At 45.4% G+C, this 25205-nt stretch overlaps 2 protein-coding genes across 2 annotated transcripts in view; both read right to left on the reverse strand.

The window, feature by feature from the left end:
- Window positions 1-11924, reverse strand: part of LOC139375730 (choline O-acetyltransferase-like) — a 28217-nt gene extending 16293 nt beyond the window's left edge. The window contains exons 1-3 of the mRNA XM_071117544.1: window positions 11836-11924; window positions 11382-11501; window positions 9339-9530 (exon numbers count right to left, since the gene is read on the reverse strand). Of these exons, the coding sequence (XP_070973645.1) occupies window positions 9339-9530; window positions 11382-11429 (240 nt within the window). The 5' untranslated portion in view covers window positions 11430-11501; window positions 11836-11924. The remainder of the gene's footprint in view (window positions 1-9338; window positions 9531-11381; window positions 11502-11835) is intronic.
- Window positions 11925-13889: 1965 nt separating this feature from the next.
- Window positions 13890-16000, reverse strand: LOC139375731 (probable vesicular acetylcholine transporter-B). Its single transcript, XM_071117546.1, has one exon. It carries the CDS (start codon window positions 15872-15874, stop codon window positions 14282-14284), a length of 1593 nt encoding a protein of 530 aa, XP_070973647.1. The 5' UTR covers window positions 15875-16000; the 3' UTR covers window positions 13890-14281.
- Window positions 16001-25205: the final 9205 nt, after the last annotated feature.

Here is a 25205-nt window from a genome sequence, read left to right on the forward strand (position 1 = left end):
AGTATGGGCAGGTCTCCAATGGGTTATAAAAGGACAGTCAGTATGGACAGGTCTCCAATGGGTTTTAAAAGGACAGGTCTCCAATGGGTTTTAAAAGGACAGTCTGTATGGGCAGGTCTCCAATGGGTTTTAAAAGGACAGTCTGTATGGACAGGTCTCCAATGGGTTATAAAAGGACAGTCAGTATGGGCAGGTCTCCAATGGGTTTTAAAAGGACAGTGTGTATGGACAGGACTCCGATGGGCTATAAAAGGACAGTCTGTATGGACAGGTCTCCAATGGGTTATAAAAGGACAGTCAGTATGGGCAGGTCTCCAATGGGTTATAAAAGGACAGTCAGTATGGACAGGTCTCCAATGGGTTTTAAAAGGACAGTCTGTATGGACAGGACTCCGATGGGCTATAAAAGGACAGTCTGTATGGACAGGTCTCCAATGGGTTTTAAAAGGACAGGTCTCCAATGGGTTTTAAAAGGACAGTCTGTATGGACAGGTCTCCGATTGGTTATAATAGGAGATTGTTTAGCTTTCTGTTACCGACACACTGTTCTGTTATCCTGATGTGTCACAACTTTTTTATTTTATTTTTACCCCTTTTTCTACCCAATTTGTTGGTATCCAATTGATAGTAGCTACTATCTTGTCTCATCGCTACAACTCCCGTACGGGCTCGGGAGAGACGAAGGCTGAATGTCATGCGTCCTCCGATACACAACCCAACCAAGCCGCACTGCTTCTTAACACAAAGTGCATCCAACCCGGAAGCCAGCCGCACCAATGTGTCGGAGGAAACACTGTGCACCTGGCAACCTTGGTCAGCGTGCTGGTGCGCGATGAGTCAAGGATATGCCTACCGGCCAAGCCCTCCCTGACCCGGACAACGCTGGGCCAATTGTGCATCGCCCCACGGACCTCACGGTCGCGGCTGGTTGCGACAGAGCCAGGGCGCGAACCCAGAGTCTCTGGTGGCACAGCTGGCGCTGCAGTACAGCGCCCTTAACCACTGCGCCACCCACTGTGTCACAACTTTAATGTTCACTTCTACTTGTGGTCTACAATGTATCACCCTTAAGTTACGTTGATGTCACATATGCTCCTGCAATGCGCTCTACTGCTCATCATGCGTCTCCTTGACCTGCCGCCACTCCCCCAGTACTCTCTCCCTCTCCCCCTCTCTCTCTCTGTGTGATTGTGTGGGCGGAGACAGGTGTGCTGGAGTCAGAGTAGATCCCCACCAGCTGCAACCTGTTCCATAATCAAGACCTCTACAAATACTCAGCCCTGCTACTTCCACACTGCCAGATCGTAATCTCTGCTCAGCCAGTCTATGTTTCTAGCTAGTTACTATTCAGATCCTGTTGTTCCTGTTTTCCTCTCCGCTACAGTTCTGCCCGCTCTGACTCTGGTCCCGGTCTCCAGTCCCACATCTCATCATCCTGCTACTCTGTCCTGGATTCCCCACTCTACTACTCCCTTGGATTCCCCTCCGGACCTGCTTACCCTGTCCCAACCCCTCTCGCTCCAGCCTCAGCCTCCGCACCTGGTTTCCAGTAACCCACCCAAGCTTCCCCTGACCTGCACATCTCTCCCCTGTTTTTCAATACCTACCTTGGTTACTTCATCCCAGTCTCCTTGTCTGAGTCTGCTCTTGGGTTCCCCTGTTCCACTCCCCGTAACAGTACAATCTGGCCAAAGAGAGGAACCCAGCAGACTCTGCTACTCTCCTCCAATTCCTCGCCGGCCAAAGTGCCCTGCTCGAGCAACATGACCAAGCCCCGAAGACCCTTCTGGAGCACATCAAGGAGTTTTCACAGAGCCTGTCTGACCTAGAGGGCCGACCCTTTGCCCAGAGCTCATAACCAGTCCTTGTCCTCTGCTCCGAGAGCCGTCTGTTCTGACTCCCGAGCGTTACGATGGCAACCTCGGAGCTTGCAGAGACTTTTTGGTATTACGTTCACTAGTATTTTAGCAACAGCCCTACTCTTATGCTAGCGAACGGGCCAAGACTTCCTTTCTGATTGGCTGTGTCTGTGGAGCAGAGCTTTCCTTGGACACGGTGGTGTGGGAGAGGTGAAAAAAGAGGTGAAAAAAGTATTAGACCAATCGGTCTGCGGTAAGGATGCTGCTAAAAGACTCCTGTCCCTCCGTCAAGGCCCCCATAGTGTTGCTGAGATGGCGAGTGAGTTCCGCACCCTCGCCGCGGAAAGCACCTGGAATGAGGAGGCCCTTCAGGGAGCATTCCGGAACGCTGAGACCCTCATGGACGAGTTGTTGTCCACGGATGAGCCTGACGGACTTGATGAACTCGCTATCCGCATCGACAACCGTCTACGTGAGCGTCAGAGGGAGAGGGTAGGTAGGGTTGCATATCCCATAACATCTGCTTCAGTGCCTTGTCCTCCTTCTCCGACTGCATCCCATCCTCTGGCTCATCCAGATCCTGAACCCAACCCTGCGTCCAGCAAAAGAGGGGGCTCGGCAGTAGTGGGAGATATACAGTTAAGACAAATCGCCTGCCCATCTTCCCCCGACCCCTGTTTGAAGGCAACCTTGTGTGGCAGAGCCAGGCTTTTCCTGTCTGCTCTCATCATTTCAGGAGCCAACGAGAGCTTCCTGGACCAAGGTTTTGTTACCCAGTTGGGCCTGGACCCACTCGATTCACCCCTCGATGCCAACGCTCTCAATGGACAGCTCCTCACCCGTGTCTGGGAGAGAACCGTCCTTGTCATCCTGCGTCTCTCTGGAAATCACCATGAAAGATCAGTTTCCACATAATCGACTGTCCTTACTCTCCCATGGTTCTTGGCCGTCCATGGTTAAAGCTACTCAACCCACAGATTGACTGGACCGCCAGAAAGGTAACCACTTGGAGTTCATTTTGTCACTATAATTGTTTATATTCTGCCCTTCCCCCTGCCTTGTCTGTGCCCCAGTTCATTCCAGAACCTCAGGACCTGTCATCAGTTCCTACCGAGTATCATGACCTAGCTCCTGTGTTCAGCAAGCATCGGCCATACAACTGCGCCCTTGACCTCCAGCCTGGAGCTCCTCTCCCTAGTAGTCGGTTGTTTAACCTCTCTGGCTGCAGGACTTATCAAGCCATCTTCCTCCTCGGTGGGTGCTGGGTTTTTCTTTGTGAAGAAGAAGGATGGGTCCCTGAGGACGTGCATAGACTTCCGTGTTAAGAACAAGTACCCCTTGCCACCCATCAGCTCTGCTTTTGCCCCCCTCCATGGTGCCACGGTGTTTACCAAACTTGACATCCGGAATGCCTACCACCTTGTCCGCATAAGCGAGGGGGACAAATGGAAGACTGCATTCAACACACAACTGGGTCACTGAGTATTTAGTCATGCGTTTTGGTCTTACTAACGCCCTTGCTGTTTTCCTATAACCTTGTCGATGATGTGCTGAGGGTTGTGATTGAACGTTTCGTTTTTTTGTCTATTTAGATGACAACATGATTTTTTTCCAAGGACCCTGAGGCTCACCAGCAACACCTTCGCCAAGTTCTTCAACGGCTGTTGGAGAAAAAGCTTTTTGTTAAACTTCTTGACGCACCCATCCCATTAGCGGGAATCATTTTTGTCAACATCCGCTGAATTGCAAAGCGTCAAATTCAAATTAAATTACTAAAAATATTGTATTTTTTCATTCAATCAAAAGTGCAATATAGCAAACCACAGCTTAGCTTGTTGTTGTCAGATTTCAAAAAAGCTTTTCGGCTAAAGCATACCAAGCGTTTATGTAAGGACATCTCTCTCAGCAGATAAAACATTACAAACAGCTAGCAGCAAAGTAGATTGGTCCCGAAAGTCAGAAAAGCAATAAAATGAATCATTTACCTTTGATGATCTACGGATGTTTGCACTCACGAGACTCCCAATTACACAATAAATGTTCCTTTTGTTCCATAAAGATTATTTTTATATCCAAAATACATCCATTCGGTTGGCGCGTTATGTTCAGAAATCCACAGTCTCGAGCGGTCACAACCAGGCAGACAAAAATTCCAAATAGTATCCGTAAAGTTCGTAGAAACATGTCAAACGTTTTTATAATCAATCCTCAGGTTGTTTTTACAATAAATGATCGATAATATTTAAACCGGACTGTAGCTTCTTCAATAGGAGAGAGAGAGAAAATGTCTGCTCCACTCTGTTGGCGCATGCAAAACGCTGCTGGCACCCAGCCATCCACTGACTCGATGGGATCTTTCTCGCTCATTTCTCAGAATAAAACTATGTCTAAAGACTGTTCACACCATGTGGAAGCCATGGGAAAAGGAATCTGGTTGATATCCCTTTAAATGGAGAGAAGGTGTGCAATGGAACAGAGAGCTTTCAGGAAAAACAGCACAACCTGGTTGGATTTTCCTCAAGTTTTCGCTTGCAATATCAGTTCTGTTATACTCACAGGGAATATTTTGACAGTTTAGGAAACTTTAGAGTGTTTTCTATCCTAATCTGACAATTATATGCATATTCTAGATTCTGGGCCTGAGAAATAGGCAGTTTCATTTGGGTACGTTTTTCATCCAAACATTAAAATACTGCCCCCTACACTCAACAAGTTAAAGCTGAAAAATATGAGTTCCATGCTGCTAGAGTCTTTCCTGGGTTATATTACTGCACAGGGACAGTTATGTATGGACCCCACCAATGTCACAGAGTGGCCTGCGCCCTCCAACCTGAACCAGCTACAGTCTTTCCTGGGTTATATTACTGCACAGGGACAGTTACATATGGACCCCACCAAGGTCATGGCAGTCACAGAGTGGCCTGCGCACTCCAACCTGAACCAGCTACAGCGTTTCCTGGGATTATATTACTGCACAGGGACAGTTACGTATGGACCCCACCAAGGTCATGGCAGTCACAGAGTGGCCTGCGCCCTCCAACCTGAACCAGCTACAGTCTTTCCTCATTTATATTACTGCACAGGGTCAGTTACGTATGGACCCCACCAAGGTCATGGCAGTCACAGAGTGGCCTGCGCCCTCCAACCTGAACCAGCTACAGCGTTTCCTGGGATTATATTACTGCACAGGGACAGTTACGTATGGACCCCACCAAGGTCATGGCAGTCACAGAGTGGCCTGCGCCCTCCAACCTGAACCAGCTACAGTCTTTCCTGGGTTATATTACTGCACAGGGACAGTTACGTATGGACCCCACCAAGGTCATGGCAGTCAGAGAGTGGCCTGCGCCCTCCAACCTGAACCAGCTACAGTCTTTCCTGGGTTATATTACTGCACAGGGTCAGTTACGTATGGACCCCACCAAGGTCATGGCAGTCACAGAGTGGCCTGCGCCATGCAACCTGAACCAGCTACAGCGTTTTCCTGGGTTATATTACTGCACAGGGACAGTTACGTATGGACCCCACCAAGGTCATGGCAGTCACAGAGTGGCCTGCGCCCTCCAACCTGAACCAGCTACAGTCTTTCCTGGGTTATATTACTGCACAGGGACAGTTACGTATGGACCCCACCAAGGTCATGGCAGTCACAGAGTGGCCTGCGCCCTCCAACTTGAACCAGCTACAGCGTTTCCTGGGTTATATTACTGCACAGGGACAGTTATGTATGGACCTCACCACGGTCACAGAGTGGCCTGCGCCCTCCAACCTGAAACAGCTACAGCGTTTTCCTGGGTTATATTACTGCACAGGGACAGTTACGTATGGACCCCACCAAGGTCATGGCAGTCACAGAGTGGCCTGCGCCCTCCAGCCTGAACCAGCTACAGCGTTTCCTGGGTAATATTACTGCACAGGGACAGTTACGTATGGACCCCACCAAGGTCATGGCAGTCACAGAGTGGCCTGCGCCCTCCAACCTGAACCAGCTACAGCGTTTTCCTGGGGTTCATTACTGCACAGGGACAGTTACGTATGGACCACACCACGGTCACAGAGTGGCCTGCGCCCTCCAACCTGAACCAGCTACAGCGTTTTCCTGGGGTTATATTACTGCACAGGGACAGTTATGTATGGACCCCACCAATGTCACAGAGTGGCCTGCGCCCTCCAACCTGAACCAGCTACTGCGTTTTCCTGGGGTTATATTACTGCACAGGGACAGTTATATATGGACCCCACCAATGTCACAGAGTGGCCTGCGCCCTCCAACCTGAACCAGCTACAGCGTTTTCCTGGGGTTATATTACTGCACAGGGACAGTTATGTATGGACCCCACCAATGTCACAGGGTGGCCTGCGCCCTCCAACCTGAACCAGCTACAGCGTTTCCTGGGGTTTGCACATTTTACAGACGTTTCAACCCACAACTACAGCCGTCTGGCAGCACCTCTCACCACCACCTCCACTCCGTTCCACTGGACTCCTGAGACAGCAATCCTGGAACTCAAGCATCGCTTCACCTCCGCTTCGGTCCTCACTCAGCCAGACCCAGGACTCCAGTTCATCATGGAGGTGGACTCCTCTGACACTGGGATAGGTGCTGTTCTGTCTCAACGTTCCCCACTGATCAGAAGATCCACCCATGTGCATTCTTTTCCCGTAAGCTCTCACCAGCAGGGGAATTTTGACATCGGAAACCGGGAACTCCTGTCGATAAGATGTCTCTGGAGGAATGGCGTCACTGGCTGGAGGGCTTTGTAACTCCCTTCATCGTGTGGACTGACCATAACAACCTGTCCTACATCCAGACCGCCAAACGTCTGAAATCCCGGCAAGTCAGGTGGGCCTTGTTCTTAGGTAGATTAAATTTCACACTCACTTATCACCTCGATTCGAAGAATACCAATGCCTGATGCCCTCTCTCGTCAGTTCACCACCGACAACACGGCTACCAAGCCAGAAGCCATTGTGCCATCCACCTGCAAGGTTGCCGCCGTCACGTGGGAGATTGAGTCCCGTATCCACTAGGCTCAGCAGAATCAGCCGGCTAATGGTCCTTGTAATGCTCTGTTTGTTCCAGATTGTGTAATGCTCTGTTCTTTAGTGGGGCCATTCTACCCACCTCACCTGTCACCCTTACCTTTTTTTGCATCAGTGCTTTTGGTGGCCCAACATGGAGAGAGAGAGGTCCTGGAGTTTGTCTCGGCCTGTTCGGTTTGTGCCCGGAACAAAACCTCCACTAAACCCACTTCCGGTCTGCTCCGCCCTCTTCCCATACCCAGTCGCCCCTGGTCACACATAGCTCTGGACTTTTTCACTGGCCTTCCCCCATCTAATGGTAGCTCCGTAATCCTCACCATTATTGACAGATTTTTCAAAATGTCTTACTTCATTCCCCTCTCCGAGCTCCCGTCCTCCAAGGACACTGCGGACCTGTTAGTATCCCATGTGTTTTGTTTGCATGGTATCCCCACTGACATTGTTTCCGACAGGGTACCCCAGTTTACATCCCAGGTATGGAGATCCTTCTGTTGAGCTCTTGGTATCAATGTCAGGCTTTCTTCTGGATATCACCCCCAGACCAATGGCCAGACCGAACAGGCCAACCAAGAGATGGAGACTGCCCTACGCTGCATGACTTCTGCTAACCCTTCCCCCTGGAGAGCTCAGCTACCCTGGGTTGAATATGCTCACAACACCCTCACCAACTCCTCATCGGGTATGTCACCCTTTGAGTGTGCTCTGGGTTACCAACTTCCCTTGTTCCCTGCTCAAGAGGTTGAGATTGCAGTTCCCTCTGTCCAGGACCATCTGCGCCATTGTCACCGTACCTGGAGATAGGCCCAGGCTGCCCTTCTTGCCTCCGACAGGACCCAGTACCAAGCCAACCGTAGCCGGGCCTCCGCTCCAGTCTAAACCCCAGGTCAAAGAGTATGGCTCTCATCGAAGGACCGGCCATTGAAGGTGGCATTGAAGAAACTTTCCCCCCGATTCATTGGTCCCTTTGAAATTGACCGTGTCATTAACCCCTCTGCGGTGAGCCTGAAACTCCCAGCCTCTCTCAGGATCCATCCTACCTTTCATGTATCCCTGACTAAACCTGTCTGCTCCAGTCCCCTGTCTCCTCCTGCACAGCTCCTCCACCCCCTCGGCTCATCTATGACCATCCTGCCTATACCGTCCGGCGGCTTCTGGACGTGCACCATCGGGGTCGTGGATGGCAGTACCTGGTGGACTGAGAGGGATACAGGCCTAAGGGACGCTGCTGGGTGCCCTGCCATCACATTCTGGACCCCTCCCTCTTACGGGATTTCTATACCTCACACCCAAATAAGCCTGGTTCTAAGTGGCGCCCGTGGGGAGGGGGGGGGGGTCACATATGCTCCTGCAATGCACTCTGCTGCTCACCATGCGTCTCCTTGACCTGCCGCCACTCCCCCAGTACTCTCTCCCTCTCCCCCTCTCTCTCTCTGTGTGATTGTGTGAGTGGAGACAGGTGTGCTGGAGTCAGAGTAGATCCCCACCAGCTGCAACCTGTTCCATAATCAAGACCTCTACAAATACTCAGTCCTGCTACTTCCACACTGCCAGATTGTAATCTCTGCTCAGTCAGTCGACATTTCCAGCCATTAGTTACTATTCAGATCCTGTTGTCCTGTCGTGCCTGTTTTCCCTTGTCTGACTCTGTTTTCCCTTGTCTGACTCTGTTTTCCCTTTCCTGACTCTGTTTTCCCTTGTCTGACTCTGTTTTCCCTTGTCTGACTCTGTTTTCCCTTGTCTGACTCTGTTTTCCTCTCCGCTACAGTTCTGCCCGCTCTGACTCTGGTCCCTGTCTCCAGTCCCACGTCTCGTCATCCTGTTACTCTGTCCTGGTTTCCCCACTCTACTACTTCCTTGGATTCCCCTCCGGACCTGCTTACCCTGTCTCAACCCCTCTCACTCCAGCCTCCGCACCTGGTTTCCAGTAACCCGCCCAAGCTTCCCTTGACCTGCACTCCATCTCCCCCTTTTGTTTCAATAAATACCTTATTTACTTCATCCCAGTCTCCTTGTCTGAGTCTGCAATTGGTTTCCCCTTTTTCACTCCACGTAACAGTTGAAGTATACACTAGATCGATGGTAGACTGCCTTTGCGTGCTTTACACATCTGGGAGGGTAAAGTGCATCCCACTCCACACTAGATCTGAATATTCCCACCCCACACCAGATCTGGCTTCTGTTTTCAATACAGTACAAACCTAGCATGGAGAGACAATAGATCGCTCATTACTCCCATACTGCTAACAGAATACCCATGGATTTGAATGCTTAGAGTTGCTAGAGGGTCTTGTCTGCCTCCCAAACACCACCTCATTCCCTTTAGTGCACACTAGCTCTGACCACACCCCTATGGACTCTGGTTAAATGTAGTGCACTATCTAGGCAATATGATGCCATTTGGGATGCCTGTTTGTCTGAGCGAGGGAGGGAGTTTACCCAGTTGTGTGTGTTGATGCTCTTCTCCAGTAGCTTCTCCTGCAGCAGCTCTCCAGTGCCGCCTGGTTCTCCAAACTTCTCCACAATGGATTTAGTATTCTGGTACTGTTCCTCCTTCACCAGGTGTTTAATACTGGTCAGGTACATGTCCAGGGTCTGCTTCAGGGGTGGGACAGGCACCTTGGGCAGGACCTAGTGTTGTGGAGATCAATCAATCACTCTCTCTCTCTCTCTCTCTCTCTCTCCTCTCTTCTCTCTCATCTATCAAGCAATTAATCAATATATCCAATTTATTCATAAAGCCCTTTTTACATCAGTAAGTGTCACAAAATGTGTGTTACTGTACATTAACCAAGCCTATACCCCAAAGGGCAGGCAGTTATTGTAATGATTGGGATAAACATTGGACTCATTGAGGCTGCACCCAAAAGGACAACATGTGTTCATCAGTGTCAGGAAGCGGTTGTTCTGTCTGTAGGCATTTATTCATTAGTCTGAGCATTACAGCTCTTATTTGCTTCCTGACGTTTATCTTTAAAGCCTGCATTCTTAGAACCTGAGTAAATTATTCATTCAAACCGCTTGAAGCCACGTCGAGAATGAATTTTACAGCGTCCTGTGGGAAACGAAAATTATGCCTTTGATCGAAACAGCTAAGGTTATTTTATATTGAATAAAATGCTAATTAAATGTTTACGGAGTTAGTGTGTTGATTAATTATTTGTTCGTTGGGTCCGATATTTTGGAATCCGTCTGTCATTGTGGTCAATGTAACTTGTGAGAGTGGGTTACCTACATCAAATGTGAATCAGGTATGATTGAACGCATAGGTTGGTAATGTTATAACTCGGAATTTGCTCGAAGAAAATGGCCACTCTCGGGGAGATACATTAGAATCGTATCGTTCTGAATTCAATTGAATATAGGCTTACTTAATTGATCCCCAGTCGGCAACTGAAGTTTCACTCCGCGGGCACGTGCTTCGTTCATATTCATCATAACCTAAACCAATGTTGCTAGGTACTTTCTGGTAGCATAGGCTAAACTGCTCGGGCAACGGAAAGGTGAATTGTTGAGAACCTTTTGACTTTCCGGATTACTTCACCACGGGATTTCTCACAATTCGCAGAATGTGTATCTCTGTTGCTACAATTATGCACGGGGACTGCATCTTCTTTGGTGATTTAGTTGGTATCTTCCTACAAAATAGCCTGGATAAATTAGCCTTTACGTGTAATAGGTTTAGAATTTGAAAAGTAATTTGAGTGCATTGTAGGCCTATCACGGTTTACAACTCTTTCCTTTTGGTAGGTAGTGTGACATAGTCTAATTTTATTCTGCATCACTTTTTTTGATAGTTTCCGTTTGGGATAATACAAGTGAAGTACTTCCAGCCTGTCAATTCTCTAGTTTTTGCCCCTAGCGGTCAGCACGAGGACACGGTAGAAATATTCGCGTTTCAAAACCATCCTCTTTTCAGCACCACGGACAGCGCCTGTATCTATTACACTAGCAGTGGTTGACAAGGTTGTTTCTCCATACTTTTTTTCCAATGATAAAGTCAGTGCGTTAGTTCTGTAATCCACTTATGAAAATCACTTCTCACTTAAATGTATTTATTTTTTGACAAAAAAAAAAAAGAGCAAGCCAAATTTGTAACAATAAATACATAATTGTGTAGACTATACAATTACTATACCAAACGAATTCCCTAAAATAGCCTTTCAGCAATGGTATGTTGTCAGTCACAAATAACCATGTTACAAAACAGCGACGGTATGAAAATAATGAAGTGAAGCAAAGTAACGTGATTCTACATGCTGGATTCTAAATCAATAAACGAATATCGATTAAGCTATTGCTTTTGCCACCCACCTGAATAACATATTTGTCTCTGACCTTATAAGCAGATAAAGCCTACATTGTAATATACCGGCAGAGATAAAGGATATTAAGGAATAACTTGATGGTAAAATACCAAGGACTATCTTTCATTACACTCAGTATGAAACCAAATCGAATGTAACAAAAAACGTTTCTTACATAGCTTTCCCTGCGGCCTTTCGGCGGCTCTCTCTCCGCGATAGGCATGCTGTTGCCCGGTCTGGATCAGTCGGGTGAAAGTAATTTGAAAACCCTCAAGAGTTGGTTGAAGTTCAACCTCTTGAACGAACCCAGTACATCCAAATCGTTCAAAGGGAAGAAAAAAGGGGGATCACGGTGAAATTGATTAGACTATATCTTAGAACTGTAACTGTGAAGTTGTAATTATCAGTGAGATTTAAAAACGAAAATCCTTAGTGCCAATATGAATCTCTGTTAAATATAATACATTATTGTATAAACACAGGCTACATAGCCACCAACACAATCTTTCCACAAGTATTAATCGACGAGCCATCCAAGTCATCCAAATAAAGCACTTCATGCATCAGTTAACTTGCTGAACTAGCCATATTTGTGAATAATGAGGATAAGGAAAACGATTTCCGCTTACCTGAGCAATCCTTTTCTCCTGAAGAGGTCAAAAATGTTTGCAACTAGATGACAGTGTTCCGGATCGGTGTTCATAGAACTCCTTTGACGCGAAGGAATGTTCTTTCACCTCTCTGTCTCAGTCTCCAAGATATCCACGCCTACTTCAGACCCATTGCAAGGCTTTGACTTTTAGAGAACACTTGCTTAGTAAAGATGCTCTAGGTGGGGTTTGTCTCTACCCACTGGGCACAGACGTCAATTCAACGTCTATTCCACGTTGGTTCAACGTGATTTCATTGAAATGACGTGGAAACAACGTTTATTCAACCAGTTTGTGCCCAGTGGGTACTGACCCCCGCAGGCAGCAAACTCCTCCCATCGAAATCTATTTGTGGAACATATTATTTGACAGCTTGCCTTGCATCCCCCCTGACCACCTCTGACAAAGTAGGAAAATTATCTTGAAATAGTAGTTCTTACTAGCAGGGTAGCCGGTAGAACTTTATCGAGTGTGTCGGATCTAGGAAATAAGGTGGCTTTCCGAGTTTGAGAGCTGAAAATCAAAGAATAACTTGACTACCTATACTTGGTTGTTGAGTGAACAATATTGTTAGAACCGTTCTCCATGTAGGCGTCAGCTGCGAAGCGTTTTCACAGAGCAACAATGTCAACTTTCAGAACAATGGACAGTGCTGAGAGCCAGCTTGTTGCACTATGTCTTTACGCACAACCAAGTATACATTTACATTACGATATATGAGCTACATCATTCCTAAATAATAAGAATGTGATTCGCATACTCTCGCTGCTCGCTCTTTCTCCCCTCTCACTCACTCACACACCCACAACACACGCACTCTCGCTCTCTGGCTCTCGTGCGTAATTGCACTGAACAAAATTATGTAATCAATACAAATCCACAGTGAAACGATTAGTTGGTTGAAGTATTATATTCAACACCCGTACTTCAAAACTGTTCGTTGATTATCTTTACAGTATGGGTTGAATAACAATCCACCCCTGTAACTGTCATTTTCTCACACATCTCTGACTGCAAAGCGTTTACTCGAAAGTCCAAATTACTCACAGATATTGTGCCATATTGTGCCAATAATGTTTGTAGCAGAGAGGACTAAATTGTTAACTAACTAAATTGTTAATTAAATTACCTCAGGATCCGTCGGGATAAAAATATTGTGTATTATCTTCAACGTCCCAAATGGGGCAAAAACTGTTTGAATCAACGTTGTTTCCATGTAATTTCAACAAGAACATTCAACGTGATGACGTTGAATCATCTTGGAAAACTGACTGGATTTGAAAAAGCTCTTGAATGTAAAGGAATTTCGTCTCTTTTTTTTTTACTCAACTTTTTAACCTTCAATCCAACGACACGGTGAACTTTGCTTTTGATTTCACGTCGAATTCACATTATTTGACAACTCAACCAAATGTAAATCAAAAGTAGACGTTGAACTGACTTCTGTGCCCTGTGGATCTCTTCTATTCAACATGGGGATTGCAAGTTTACATAAGGATTCATATCAACTTGTTTATTTGGTAATATTATGACCTTCGTTTGATTAAAATATGGTTTAATCATCTCACTATAAATAATTATGACACACACAAAACACGTTTATATTTAAATACAATTTATTAGAACTATAGTCGATAAATTAACATATGTTAATATGTCTACTCAGGATATAGGAGGTTGTTATTGAGCTATTACGGATACTTATGCTTTGACGATACACGCATACATCACGCACACGCTCAACTATGCATAGGCACACATACAATTTAATAATTTACTATGTAAATATTCACATATGTACAAAACGCATTCCAATATAATACACTACATTTACAGGAAAACATAACTTAAATGAAAAAATACAGATGTCACAATTACGTTTCGAAAGTAGATATGGAAAAGAAAAACCCCAATGAACAAAAAAGTCAAAGAAAATGATTGTCAACATGTCAACGAAATTATAAATGCAATCATAGGTTTGACAAACCTAAAAACGAGTTATTTTTTTTTGTGATGCGTTGATAGTTGGTCGTGTATTTATCATATCAATATAACATTTTACATACATTTATCTATTTACCTTTTTACAATACTCTGCAGTAGTTATGCGCACACAGTGAATTGTATTAGACCTTTCAGATTAGACGGCCAGAAGAAACATATTACATGCATAGAACACGTGTTCAAAGACCATGACATTACAGTCTAAATAAAATCCCCTTTGGAAACCATCATGATTAGGTGATTTGGTATGTGTATATTGTACACCAGTAGCCCTACATTACAGAGTGAAGTGACTGTCTACCCCACTCTTTTGGCAGGTACTTAAATCCGAACGGAATGTGTACAAATTCTCGAACTCTCGGTAATGGATTCGGGGACGTTCTAAGTATTGCTACAGTATTCTAGATGTAGTCTGAATATTCTAACTGTACTCTGGACCAGAGAATTCATCTACAGAGGCGAGTGTTTGTGCTCTAAACGGGTCAAACCCTCCATTCTCATCCACCAACACGGGCATGCAGTCCCCTGCTGAACTATAGCCCTTCTTCTTGCCTCTCCGCTCCTCCATTTTCATGGTATCACACAGACCCTCGGGTTCATCATCGTCCACCAACAGGTTATCTCTCTCGGAGTAGGACGGTTTCATTTGGCACACGTTGCGGAGGAACAGAAGGGCCGGAGCGTACAGGACGTTGACGAGGCCCATGCCCAGGTTGAGTTGGACAAACCCATAGTTGTGCACTATATTTCCCGCCACGATAGGACCCATGGCATAGGCGACAGAATAGGAGATGTCAGCTAAAGCGTAGACGCTGCCGTACACGGACACGTGACGCACGTCGACCAGAAAGGCAAGAGTTGGCAACAGGGCGGTGTCCACGAGAGCGATGCCGAAACATATGCCGCACAACGGGGCGATTAACTGGCCGAATGTTTTGCATGCTGGGATGGTGCACGAGCTGGCCCCGATAATGACCATACCTAAGGCTCCATAGAACCACTGCAGGTTGGGGTACTTAGCAGCCAGTTTGACGGTCATGTAGACACCCAGAACATGTGGGAAGAAAGCAGGCAGCCAACATAATCCCATTTCCCACTTAGTTGAATGCATGGTGCTCTCCATCCAGTTGGCTATGGTGGGCTCCAGAAAGGCCAGCGGGATATTACACACTGTCAGGGCACCTGCCACGACAGCTATGTAGGGGTCAACCATTAGTTTGTAGATGGGGGTGCCCACCGGCATATTGTCTCTAGTCCTGTTCGAGAACGGCTTGATCACTGTCAAGAGCAGAATCCCGTCTATAAGGCAAACCACGGCGAGAACGATAAACGGTACTCTTTTACCTGCAAACTCGTACAGGATACCCCCAAAGGGTGGCGCTACCAGGCTCCCAAAAGAGATGAACGCCAGGGCGATACCGAGGGCTTTAGTTCTCTCCGATTCTTCGGTGTATTTATCTGCTATCATGGCAATTCCTGAGGTGTCCGCGAAAGCTGAGCCCAGACCTTGTAAACTACGGGCGAAAAACAGCGTCGCGTAGTTCTCAGCAAAAGCAAATATACACGTAGAGAAGAACATCACGGTTAGTCCGATTAGGAGGGGGATATCGTATCCAACACGATCTATGAAAGTTCCTGACAACGGGTTCACTAAAAGCTGCAGGATAGCCTTCGATGCAAACAGTACTCCTATTTGAACATCTAAATTGTCCCTGTTGTTTTTAGCTTGGGCTGAGCTCATTGTGGTGTTGATTGAATAATTCTGATGTATAACTAGGTGGACGTGTTCTGCTTGCTCAAGCTCTAAATCAGCAAGGTAGTCGGGAATAATCGGGACTATAACCATATAGAGCATATTGTCTAGAAGGAGAGCCACGCAGACAATGACTAAAATAATCCGTCTTTGGTGGTCGGGGGCTTTCATTTTGTTGCCAAACTGTTTGGTTTTTTCTCCCATCTCGGACAGTTTTACAGCGGCTGATTTGGCCAGCCCGGAGGACCCCCCGGTATCCATGATGATCTGCTATTGTTGTTGTCAATACAAAACGGCAGTGTTGTTTTCTTCTCCTCTCTCGTCTCTGCTCTCTTATACAGAAATCTCAGCACTACAGATAATACTATCCTTGAACATTTACGTAGCTGTTTCTTGGTTCACTTACGCGGTGCGAAAGACAAAGGGGTAGCAGGCTTGGAACTTTCCTCCGTGTGATTTTCTGACAGCGCGCGATGCTGCGGGCTTCATCGGTGGTTGGTCTTGTTTCACCCCCCTTGCGCTCACATTAGGCGCTGTTTCATGGTCCGGAGTAGTGAAGTGGTGAAATATTTTGTGCTCTTCTCTACACGGTGTAAAGACTTCAACCTCTAATACTCCATGTCAAGTTTCTATGGAAACGTTTTTAGAAGTTGTTTATGAAACTTGGGACCCTATATGTCCGATTCCAATGCTCATATCTCCTACGGTATCACCTGTAGCACGTTTGTGTTCCGTTCTGAGATCAGGAATGGCTTCGTTGCCATTGGTACTTACGCATTGACTCGCAGGTCTGTCGATGTTTTTTTTTTGTTTATTTTTTTTCCCCTCTCTCTCAATTTCACCAAGGGCTGTGACGCATCACCAACTTGGCCCCAAGTGGATCCTTTGCCAGTTGCGTCCTTCATGCTAATTCAGAAAATTGCATTAGTGAGCGTCATCACGACTCCTCCATTGCACGAGCGCAGGAAAGCCCTCCCAGCAGTGCACACTGCTTAACCCTTGACTTTCCCGAAGTACTTAAACGTGTATTCCGTAACATTCCATATGTTTAGGCCTACATTGTAAGCCTAATATCAATGATTGGACGTGTCACTGTTTCTTTGCAATTCTTTAATCACCATAGATTCATATACTGGCAATATGGAGGATATCTGGAAAATAACTAAAATATGTCTAATTAGGCCTATTTTTTTTTTATTTTTTACCTTTATTTAACCAGGCAAGTCAGTTAAGAACAAATTCTTATTTTCGATGACGGCCTAGGAACAGTGGGTTAACTGCCTGTTCAGGGGCAGAACGACAGATTTGTACCTTGTCAGCTCGGGGGTTTGAACTTGCAACCTTCCGGTTACTAGTCCAACGCTCTAACCACTAGGCTACCCTGCCGCCCCATGGGTATCGTTATTTCAAATCGAGAAGACTAACTAACCTTAGTTTGTGGATTTGGCTTTGTTGAAAAAGTATTCATTGATCCAGTCACAGCAATCGTTCCAATATAACCTAAAACATCCAAAATTAATATTGATACCTGCAGACATTTTTTTTTAATGTAAAATATTTACTACCTGACGTGTATACTTTATGTCCCATACAGGCAATCATAGCCTATTGTCCGCTTATATTATCATAATACAATCATATATAATATTGCCATATATTAAACACGAATGTAACAACATAATACTGAACCTGTAAATAGCTGTGCAGCAACGCTCCCCATCCAACCTGACAGAGCTTGAGAGGATCTGCAGAGAAGAACGGGACAAATAAAGGCTTGAATACTTATGTAAATAAGGTATTTCTGTTTTTTTTTTTGCTTTTTAAATAAATGTGCAAAAATATATTTAAAAAATATATATGTTTTCACTTTGTCATTATGGCTTATTGTGTGTAGATTGATGAGGGAAAAAACATATATTTATAATCCATTTTAGAATAAGGCTGTAATGTAACAAAATGTGGAAAAAGGGGAAAGGGGTCTGAATACTTTCCGAATAAACAGTAAATAGTACGCAGCTTCACCGGTTCTTTCTTGTGTTTGGATAGTTTGTTACGTAGTTGCAGATGTACGCCTACTAGTTACACAACCTGGTCTCAGAGCATTTCGTATTATTCGGTATGTAAATCCGAGACACTCCATTTAACAGGATTATGTTTGGTATGGTTCATAAGATAGATGGTTACTTAAAGCAAAATCGAAAGGAGGGTGGTTGTTCGGGGTGGATGGGTAGGCGTAGAATCAGAATGTCTAGCAACCCAAAGGTTGGGAGTTCAAGTCTCATCATGGACAACTTTAGCTAATTAGCAACTTTTCAACTACTTGCTACTTTGCAACTAAACTACTTAGCATGTTAGCTAACGCTTCCCATAACCCTAAACTTGACCCGTCCCATAACCCTAACCTTAATAACCCTTTAACCTAACTCCTAAATGTAACCCTAACCCCTAACCCCAAGCCCCTAGCCATGGTATATTTAGCAAATTCGTAACATATAATACAAATTGTACTTCGTAACATATCACACGAAATTGGTGATGGACATCCACAAATGTATACATACCATAAGAAACATATCATGGGCCTCCCGGGTGGCGCAGTGGTTAAGGGCGCTGTACTGCAGCGCCAGCTGTGCCATCAGAGACTCTGGGTTCGCTCTGTCGTATCCGGCCGCGACCGGGAGGTCCATGGGGCGACGCACAATTGGCCTAGCGTCATCCGGGTTAGGGAGGGCTTGGTCGGTAGGGATATCCTTGTCTCATCGCGCACCAGCGACTCCTGTGGCGGGCCGGGCGCAGTGCGCGCTAACCAAGGTTGCCAGGTGCACAGTGTTTCCTCCGACACATTGGTGTGGCTGGCTTCCGGGTTGGATGCGCGCTGTGTTAAGAAGCAGTGCGGCTTGGTTGGGTTGTGTATCGGAGGACGCATGACTTTCAACCTTCGTCTCTCCCGAGCCCGCACGGGAGTTGTAGCGATGAGACAAGATAGTAGCTACTAAACAATTGGACACCACGAAATTGGGTAGAAAACGGGGTAAAGATAAAAAGAAACATATCATATCATACTAAATGAAGTGTCACGGATTTACGTACATAATAATATGTAACGCTCTGAGACCAGGTTGAGTTACAGAGAAATTACTTTGTATCGTGTCATTTAATTAAAATTAAGCCCTGTCTCATCGTTACCCTCCATGCCACGTATCTTGTGCTTGCTCTGGGATGATAGTGGCTTTGGCGCCCGGATGAGCGGCGTCCCAAACGTTTCAGCACCACGGCGGAGTGAACAGCTCCCTTCCAGTGGGCAGCCAGACGGGCTCCGCATTTGGACCTGTAAAGTGATCAAATCAGTAGCATATTTCTCTACACAGCGTCAAATTCTCTCTAGATTGATATGAAGTAGAATTTAAAACGCACCCGAATTAAACGACTACACTAACTGACAGTTATTTCAAACATTTCTGGAAATGTTTGAATTCTCAGGTTAAACGATTTATTATCCCACGCCAGGTCAGGAAATCCCAGAGTGTTACGTCATTCATTCACACAAAGCGAGTATTTTTCTCTGCCATAGAGCGTTGAGATTGCATAGTAACTAAATAGTATGTTTCTGAAGGGAGCAAGCTTCAGGAGTAGGCACTTAGTTACTGTACACATATTCAAGACAATGGTGCAATCTAGTGGTCACTAAAAAGACTACAGTTCTACTATGTCTCATGTACAGGATGTAAGCCTTGATGTGATTGTAGCACACTCTTTAGCACTCGTCCCCGATGTGTCATGGTGCAGCCATTGGTAATGGACTAGAGTTTCAGTCCCAGAACGGAGTAGACAGCTCCCGGCAATATTTCAAACAGGCGGGTTAGATGCTCCGCAGTTAACCCTTTTGATCAAACATGTTTTAGAGGTCTTTATAAATGCATTTGTTATTGACAATCGTCTTTCCCAAACTTTCCAGAAATCCTGGATGGAGAATTCGGTATTTTATGCTTTTTCCGTCCTGATTCCAGGAATCTAACAACCAGGATTTCTGGAAAACCTGGGATTTTTGTTGTTGTTGAAAATCACCAAAATCATGCAGCCCTATTATAGCAGTCTCAACGGTTCCTAGTTTGCCTGTGGCGTAGTCATATCATCTGTGTTCACTAGATGGCGCTACACACGTGGGGATAGTACCCAGGCCTGATTGATAGGATGCAAAATCAAGGATATTACCATGCTATCAATAATCGTGTTAACATGACTATTATTAATCCATTCAAAACCACTCACTGTTGTTAACATAAATATTTAAGCCATGAATCATAAAACAAAAATATGTTTTAGTCAAATGTGCAGGTTTTCTGAAAATCCTGGTTGGAAGTTTCCAGATGTCCCTTCCGATTCCAAGAATCTTTCAACCAAGATTTCTAGAAAACCTGGGAATTTTAGGGACATTTCCAGAACTTTGCAACCCAACACACTGTAAAGAAAACATTTTAAACCAAATCAAATCAAATCAAATGTTATTTGTCACGTACACATGGTTATGCTTGTGCAAGATGCAGTAGATGGTATAGAGTACAGTATATACATATGAGATGAGTAATGTAGGGTATGTAAACATTATATTAAGGGGCATTGTTTAAAGTGGCTCCCTCTGCTGTTTCCTGAAGTCCACGATCATCTCCTTTGTTTAAAAAGAATATTGCGCTGTTGGCTGATCTAAAAGAACACTGAATAGATAGTTATGATTTAGCCTGCATAATCCTTGTGACTAAATTACCTGTCAACAAATAAGGGTGTTATTGGCACCCTAGAAAAACATAATTCTTCATCAAAAGGAGTGGCTGGCTAGGGGACACGGGCCATGCACTTGCTAAATGAATAAAGAGGATCGTTTTCATCCCAAATGGCACCCTATTCACTACAGAGTGCACTACTAATGACCAGGACCCATAGTGCTCAGGATGACAGACACCATGCCGCACCTTTCTGAGGTTTGAGTCCCAAATAGTACCCTATTCACTACAGAGTGCACTACTTATGACCAGGACCCATAGGGCTCAGGATGACAGACACCATGCCGCACCTTTCCGAGGTTTGAGTCCCAAATGGCACCCTATTCACTATACAAAGCACTACTTTTGACCAGAGCCCTATGGGCACCCCAATGGACCCTGATCAAAGTAGTGCACTATGTAGGGAATAAAGGTGTCTACTACATGGAGATAGAGTGCTATTTGAGACTCAGACCCCGATGGTCAAGTTGCCAAGTGTGAACATGTGAAAACTGTCCTCCTTATTCATTTAGCAAGTGCACAGGCAATGTGCCCTAGCCAGCCACTCCCGTTAATGAAAAAATATGTTTTTCTAGGGTGCCACTAATGCCCTTATTTTGTGACAAGGCTGTTACTGTAGGCTATACTATCGTCTCCTGGAGGAAGAGCATTCTGTGAGGACACACTGAGTCAGTCAGGGTAATCCCCAGTGTTAGACGAGGACACACCGAGTCAGTCAGGGTAGTCCCCAGTGTTAGGTGAGGACACATTGAGTCAGTCAGGGTAATCCCCAGTGTTAGACGAGGACACACTGAGTCAGTCAAGGTAATCCCCTGTGTTAGACAAGGACACACTGAGTCAGTCAGGGTATTCCCCTGTGAGAACACACTGAGTCAGTCAGGGTAATCCCCGGTGTTACATGTGTTCTCAGGGCTGAGATGTAGTGACTGAGTGACAGTGGCCTGGCTGGTGTAGGATTAAGATTAGGATCCCTTTATTCCTCAATTGTACACAAGATCCAACTGAACTTTGACTTCCGCTTCATCCCAATCCTTCCGAAAGACACACATACATATCAAATCCAATTTTATTTGTCACAATGCACCGAATACAACAGGTGTGGAATTTATCGGGAAAGGCTTACTCACAAGCCCTTAAGAAAATAGAGTTATTTACAAAATAAACGGAAGTAAAAAAATAATAATACTATAAAAATATTGATAAAATAACAACAACGAGGCTATATACAGGGGGTACCGGTACAGAGTCAATGTGGAGGCTATATACAGGGGGTACCGGTACAGAGTCAATGTGGAGGCTATATACAGGGGGTACCGGTACAGAGTCAATGTGGAGGCTATATACAGGGGGTACCGGTACAGAGTCAATGTGGAGGCTATATACAGGGGGTACCGGTACAGAGTCAATGTGGAGGCTATATACAGGGTGTTACGGTACAGAGTCAATGTGGAGGCTATATACAGGGGGTACCGGTACAGAGTCAATGTGGAGGCTATATACAGGGGGTCCCTGTACAAAGTCAATGTGGAGGCTATATACAGGGGGTACCGGTACAGAGTCAATGTGGAGGTTATATACAGGGGGTACCGGTACAGAGTCAATGTGGAGGCTATATACAGGGGGTACCGGTACAGAGTCAATGTGGAGGCTATATACAGGGGGTACCGGTACAGAGTCAATGTGGAGGCTATATACAGGGGGTCCCTGTACAAAGTCAATGTGGAGGCTATATACAGGGGGTACCGGTACAGAGTCAATGTGGAGGTTATATACAGGGGGTACCGGTACAGAGTCAATGTGGAGGCTATATACAGGGGGTACCGGTACAGAGTCAATGTGGAGGCTATATACAGGGGGTACCGGTACAGAGTCAATGTGGAGGCTATATACAGGGGGTACCAGTACAGAGTCAATGTGGAGGCTATATACAGGGGTACCGGTACAGAGTCAATGTGGAGGCTATATACAGGGGGTCCTTGTACAGAGTCAATGTGGAGGCTATATACAGGGGTACCGGTACAGAGTCAATGTGGAGGCTAAATACAGGGGGTCCCTGTACAGAGTCAATGCGGGGGCTATATACAGGAGGTACCGGTACAGAGTCAATGTGGAGGCTATATACAGGGGTACCGGTACAGAGTCAATGTGGAGGCTATATACAGGGGGTACCGGTACAGAGTCAATGTGCGGGGGAGCAGGTTAGTCGAGGTAATTTGTACATGTAGGTAGGGGTGAAGTGACTATGCATAGATTATAAACAGCAAGTAGCAACAGTGTGAAAACAAAGGTGGGAGGGGCGGTGTCAATGCAAATTGTCCAGGTGGCCATTTGATTAATTGTTCAGCAGTCTTATGGCTTTGGGGTAGAAGCTGTTAAGGAGCTTTTTGGACCTAGACTTGGCACTCCGGTACCGCTTGCCGTGCAGAGAGAACAGTCTACAACTTGGGTGACTGGAGTCTTTGACCGTTGTTTGGGCCCTTCTCTGACACGCCTAGTATATAGGTCCTGGATGGCAGGAAGCTCGGCCCCAGTGATGTGCTGGGCTATACGCACTACCCTCTGTGGCGCCTTACAGTCGGATGCCAAGCAGTTGCCATACCAGGCGGTAATGCAACCGGTCAGGATGCTCTCGATGGTGCAGCTGTAGAACATTTTTCAGGATCTGGGGACCCATTCCAAATATTTTCAGTCTCTTGACGGGGAAAAAGCTGGAGAGGTTGGAGCAGGGGACTGCCACACTGGGTGCTGTGGAGCAGTTGTTGTGGGTGGTGAAGTGCCTTGCTCAAGGGCACAACGGCAGGCAATGACATCTACGATTTGATACCAGAAAACCTCCAGTTGCCGGCTCACTTCCCGCTAGATTTCTCCCGTCAGACTCAGGTTGGTGGCTCTTCTCTCTAACCGCTAGGCTGCCTGCCCCCCCGTAGCAATAATGCCACAGCCTTTGGCACACATGCAGACCGTGTTGGCATTGGTTGGAATCTATCGACCTACTGTCCTTTGATGCAACATCTCTGTGTACTTGACCCCACTGTCATCCTCCAATCTCTCTCTATCTGAAGAAAAGAAAAGAGTGAGTGAGTGAAAGAATTTGAGATTGTGCGGAGGCGTGTGCATGTGTGCGCGTGTGTGTGTGTGTGTTTGTTTGTGTGTGTGTGTGTGTGTGTGTGTGCGTGCGTGCGTGTGTCTTGTGTGTCTGTGTGTGTGTATGTGTGAGAGAGAGAGAGTGGTTTAATGAATTAGAGCAGGAGACTCTCTAAAATCCTAGTGACGCAAATATGACCTAATCCAGATTATACTCCATCCTTAATCTCCAAAAAAAAGAAGTATTTCTTACAAAAGGTATTGAGTCACTTCTTTAACACAAGTTTTGTTTGTGTATACTGTATATTGCTGTATGATTCCATGATTCCACTAACATTGAGTGGCTGCTGCCAACACACTGACACTGACTCAACTCCAGCCACTTTAATAATGGGAATTGATGGGAAATGATGTAAATATATCACTAGCCACTTTAAACAATGCTACCTTATATAATGTTACTTACCCTACATTATTCATCTCATATGCATACGTATATACTGTACTCTATATCATCGACTGTATCCTTATGTAATACATGTATCACTAGCCACTTTAACTATGCCACTTTGTTTACATACTCATCTCATATGTATATACTGTACTCGATACAATCTACTGTATCTGCCTATGCTGCTCTGTACCATCACTCATTCATATATCCTTATGTACATATTCTTTATCCCCTCACACTGTGTACAAGACAGTAGTTTTGGAATTGTTAGTTAGATTACTTGTTGGTTATTACTGCATTGTCGGAACTAGAAGCACAAGCATTTCGCTACACTCGCATTAACATCTGCTAACCATGTGTATGTGACAAATAAAATTTGATTTGATTTGATTTGATTTAAAGCTAGTTATATTATAAACTGATGTACAATACTGTTTTTCACCTGCAATATCAGTTCTGTTATACTCACAGACATTATTTTAACAGTTTTAGAAATGTTCAGAGTGTTTTCTATTCTAATGCTACCAATTATATGCATATCCTAGCTTCTGGGCCTGAGTAACAAGCAGTTTACTTTGGGCACGTTATTTATCCGAACTTCTGAACACTGCCCCCTAGCCCTAAGAGGTTTTATAGTTAGTTATATTATAAACTGATGTAGCCTACCACAGGGTGGATTTCAATCAAACCATTAAAATCAGCTGTAGTCAGACACACGTGAGTCCCCAAATATGATTGTCTTCCTCAATAGTGTGCAGCAAATTCTACTAGATTAAACGCCAAAAATTAGTATGACATGCTAGCATTTTAAAGAATACTAAACATTAGACATTTCACAACCTATTAAGCTTTATTATTTCGCATATCTAAAAATGCTAATTATTCAGAACGCGGCCGTTCTCTCTGTGTGGATCAGGGCGTAATTCAAATGGTACATCTCCTGAAGGCCTATTCCTGACTCACCATTCATTAGTTAGTGCACTAGGGTGCCATTTGGGATACATCCCTACAACAACACTACTGTACTGAAAGACTTTCAGCAATCTGTCTCCTGTCACTGTGAACCCAGTTGAAACTGAGCACCGGGATGTTTAAAGGTGGATTAAGGTTGATCTTTGGCATCGGATGATAAGCAGCATTGTTGGTCCTGCGGGAGACACACATCCTAGAGACACATCCTAGAGACACATCCTAGAGACATCCTAGACACATCATAGAGACACATCCTAGAGACATCCTAGACACATCCTAGAGACATCCTAGAGACACATCCTCG

Source organism: Oncorhynchus clarkii, chromosome 20 (assembly GCF_045791955.1).
Source record: "Oncorhynchus clarkii lewisi isolate Uvic-CL-2024 chromosome 20, UVic_Ocla_1.0, whole genome shotgun sequence".
NCBI classification, from domain to species: Eukaryota; Metazoa; Chordata; class Actinopteri; order Salmoniformes; family Salmonidae; genus Oncorhynchus; species Oncorhynchus clarkii.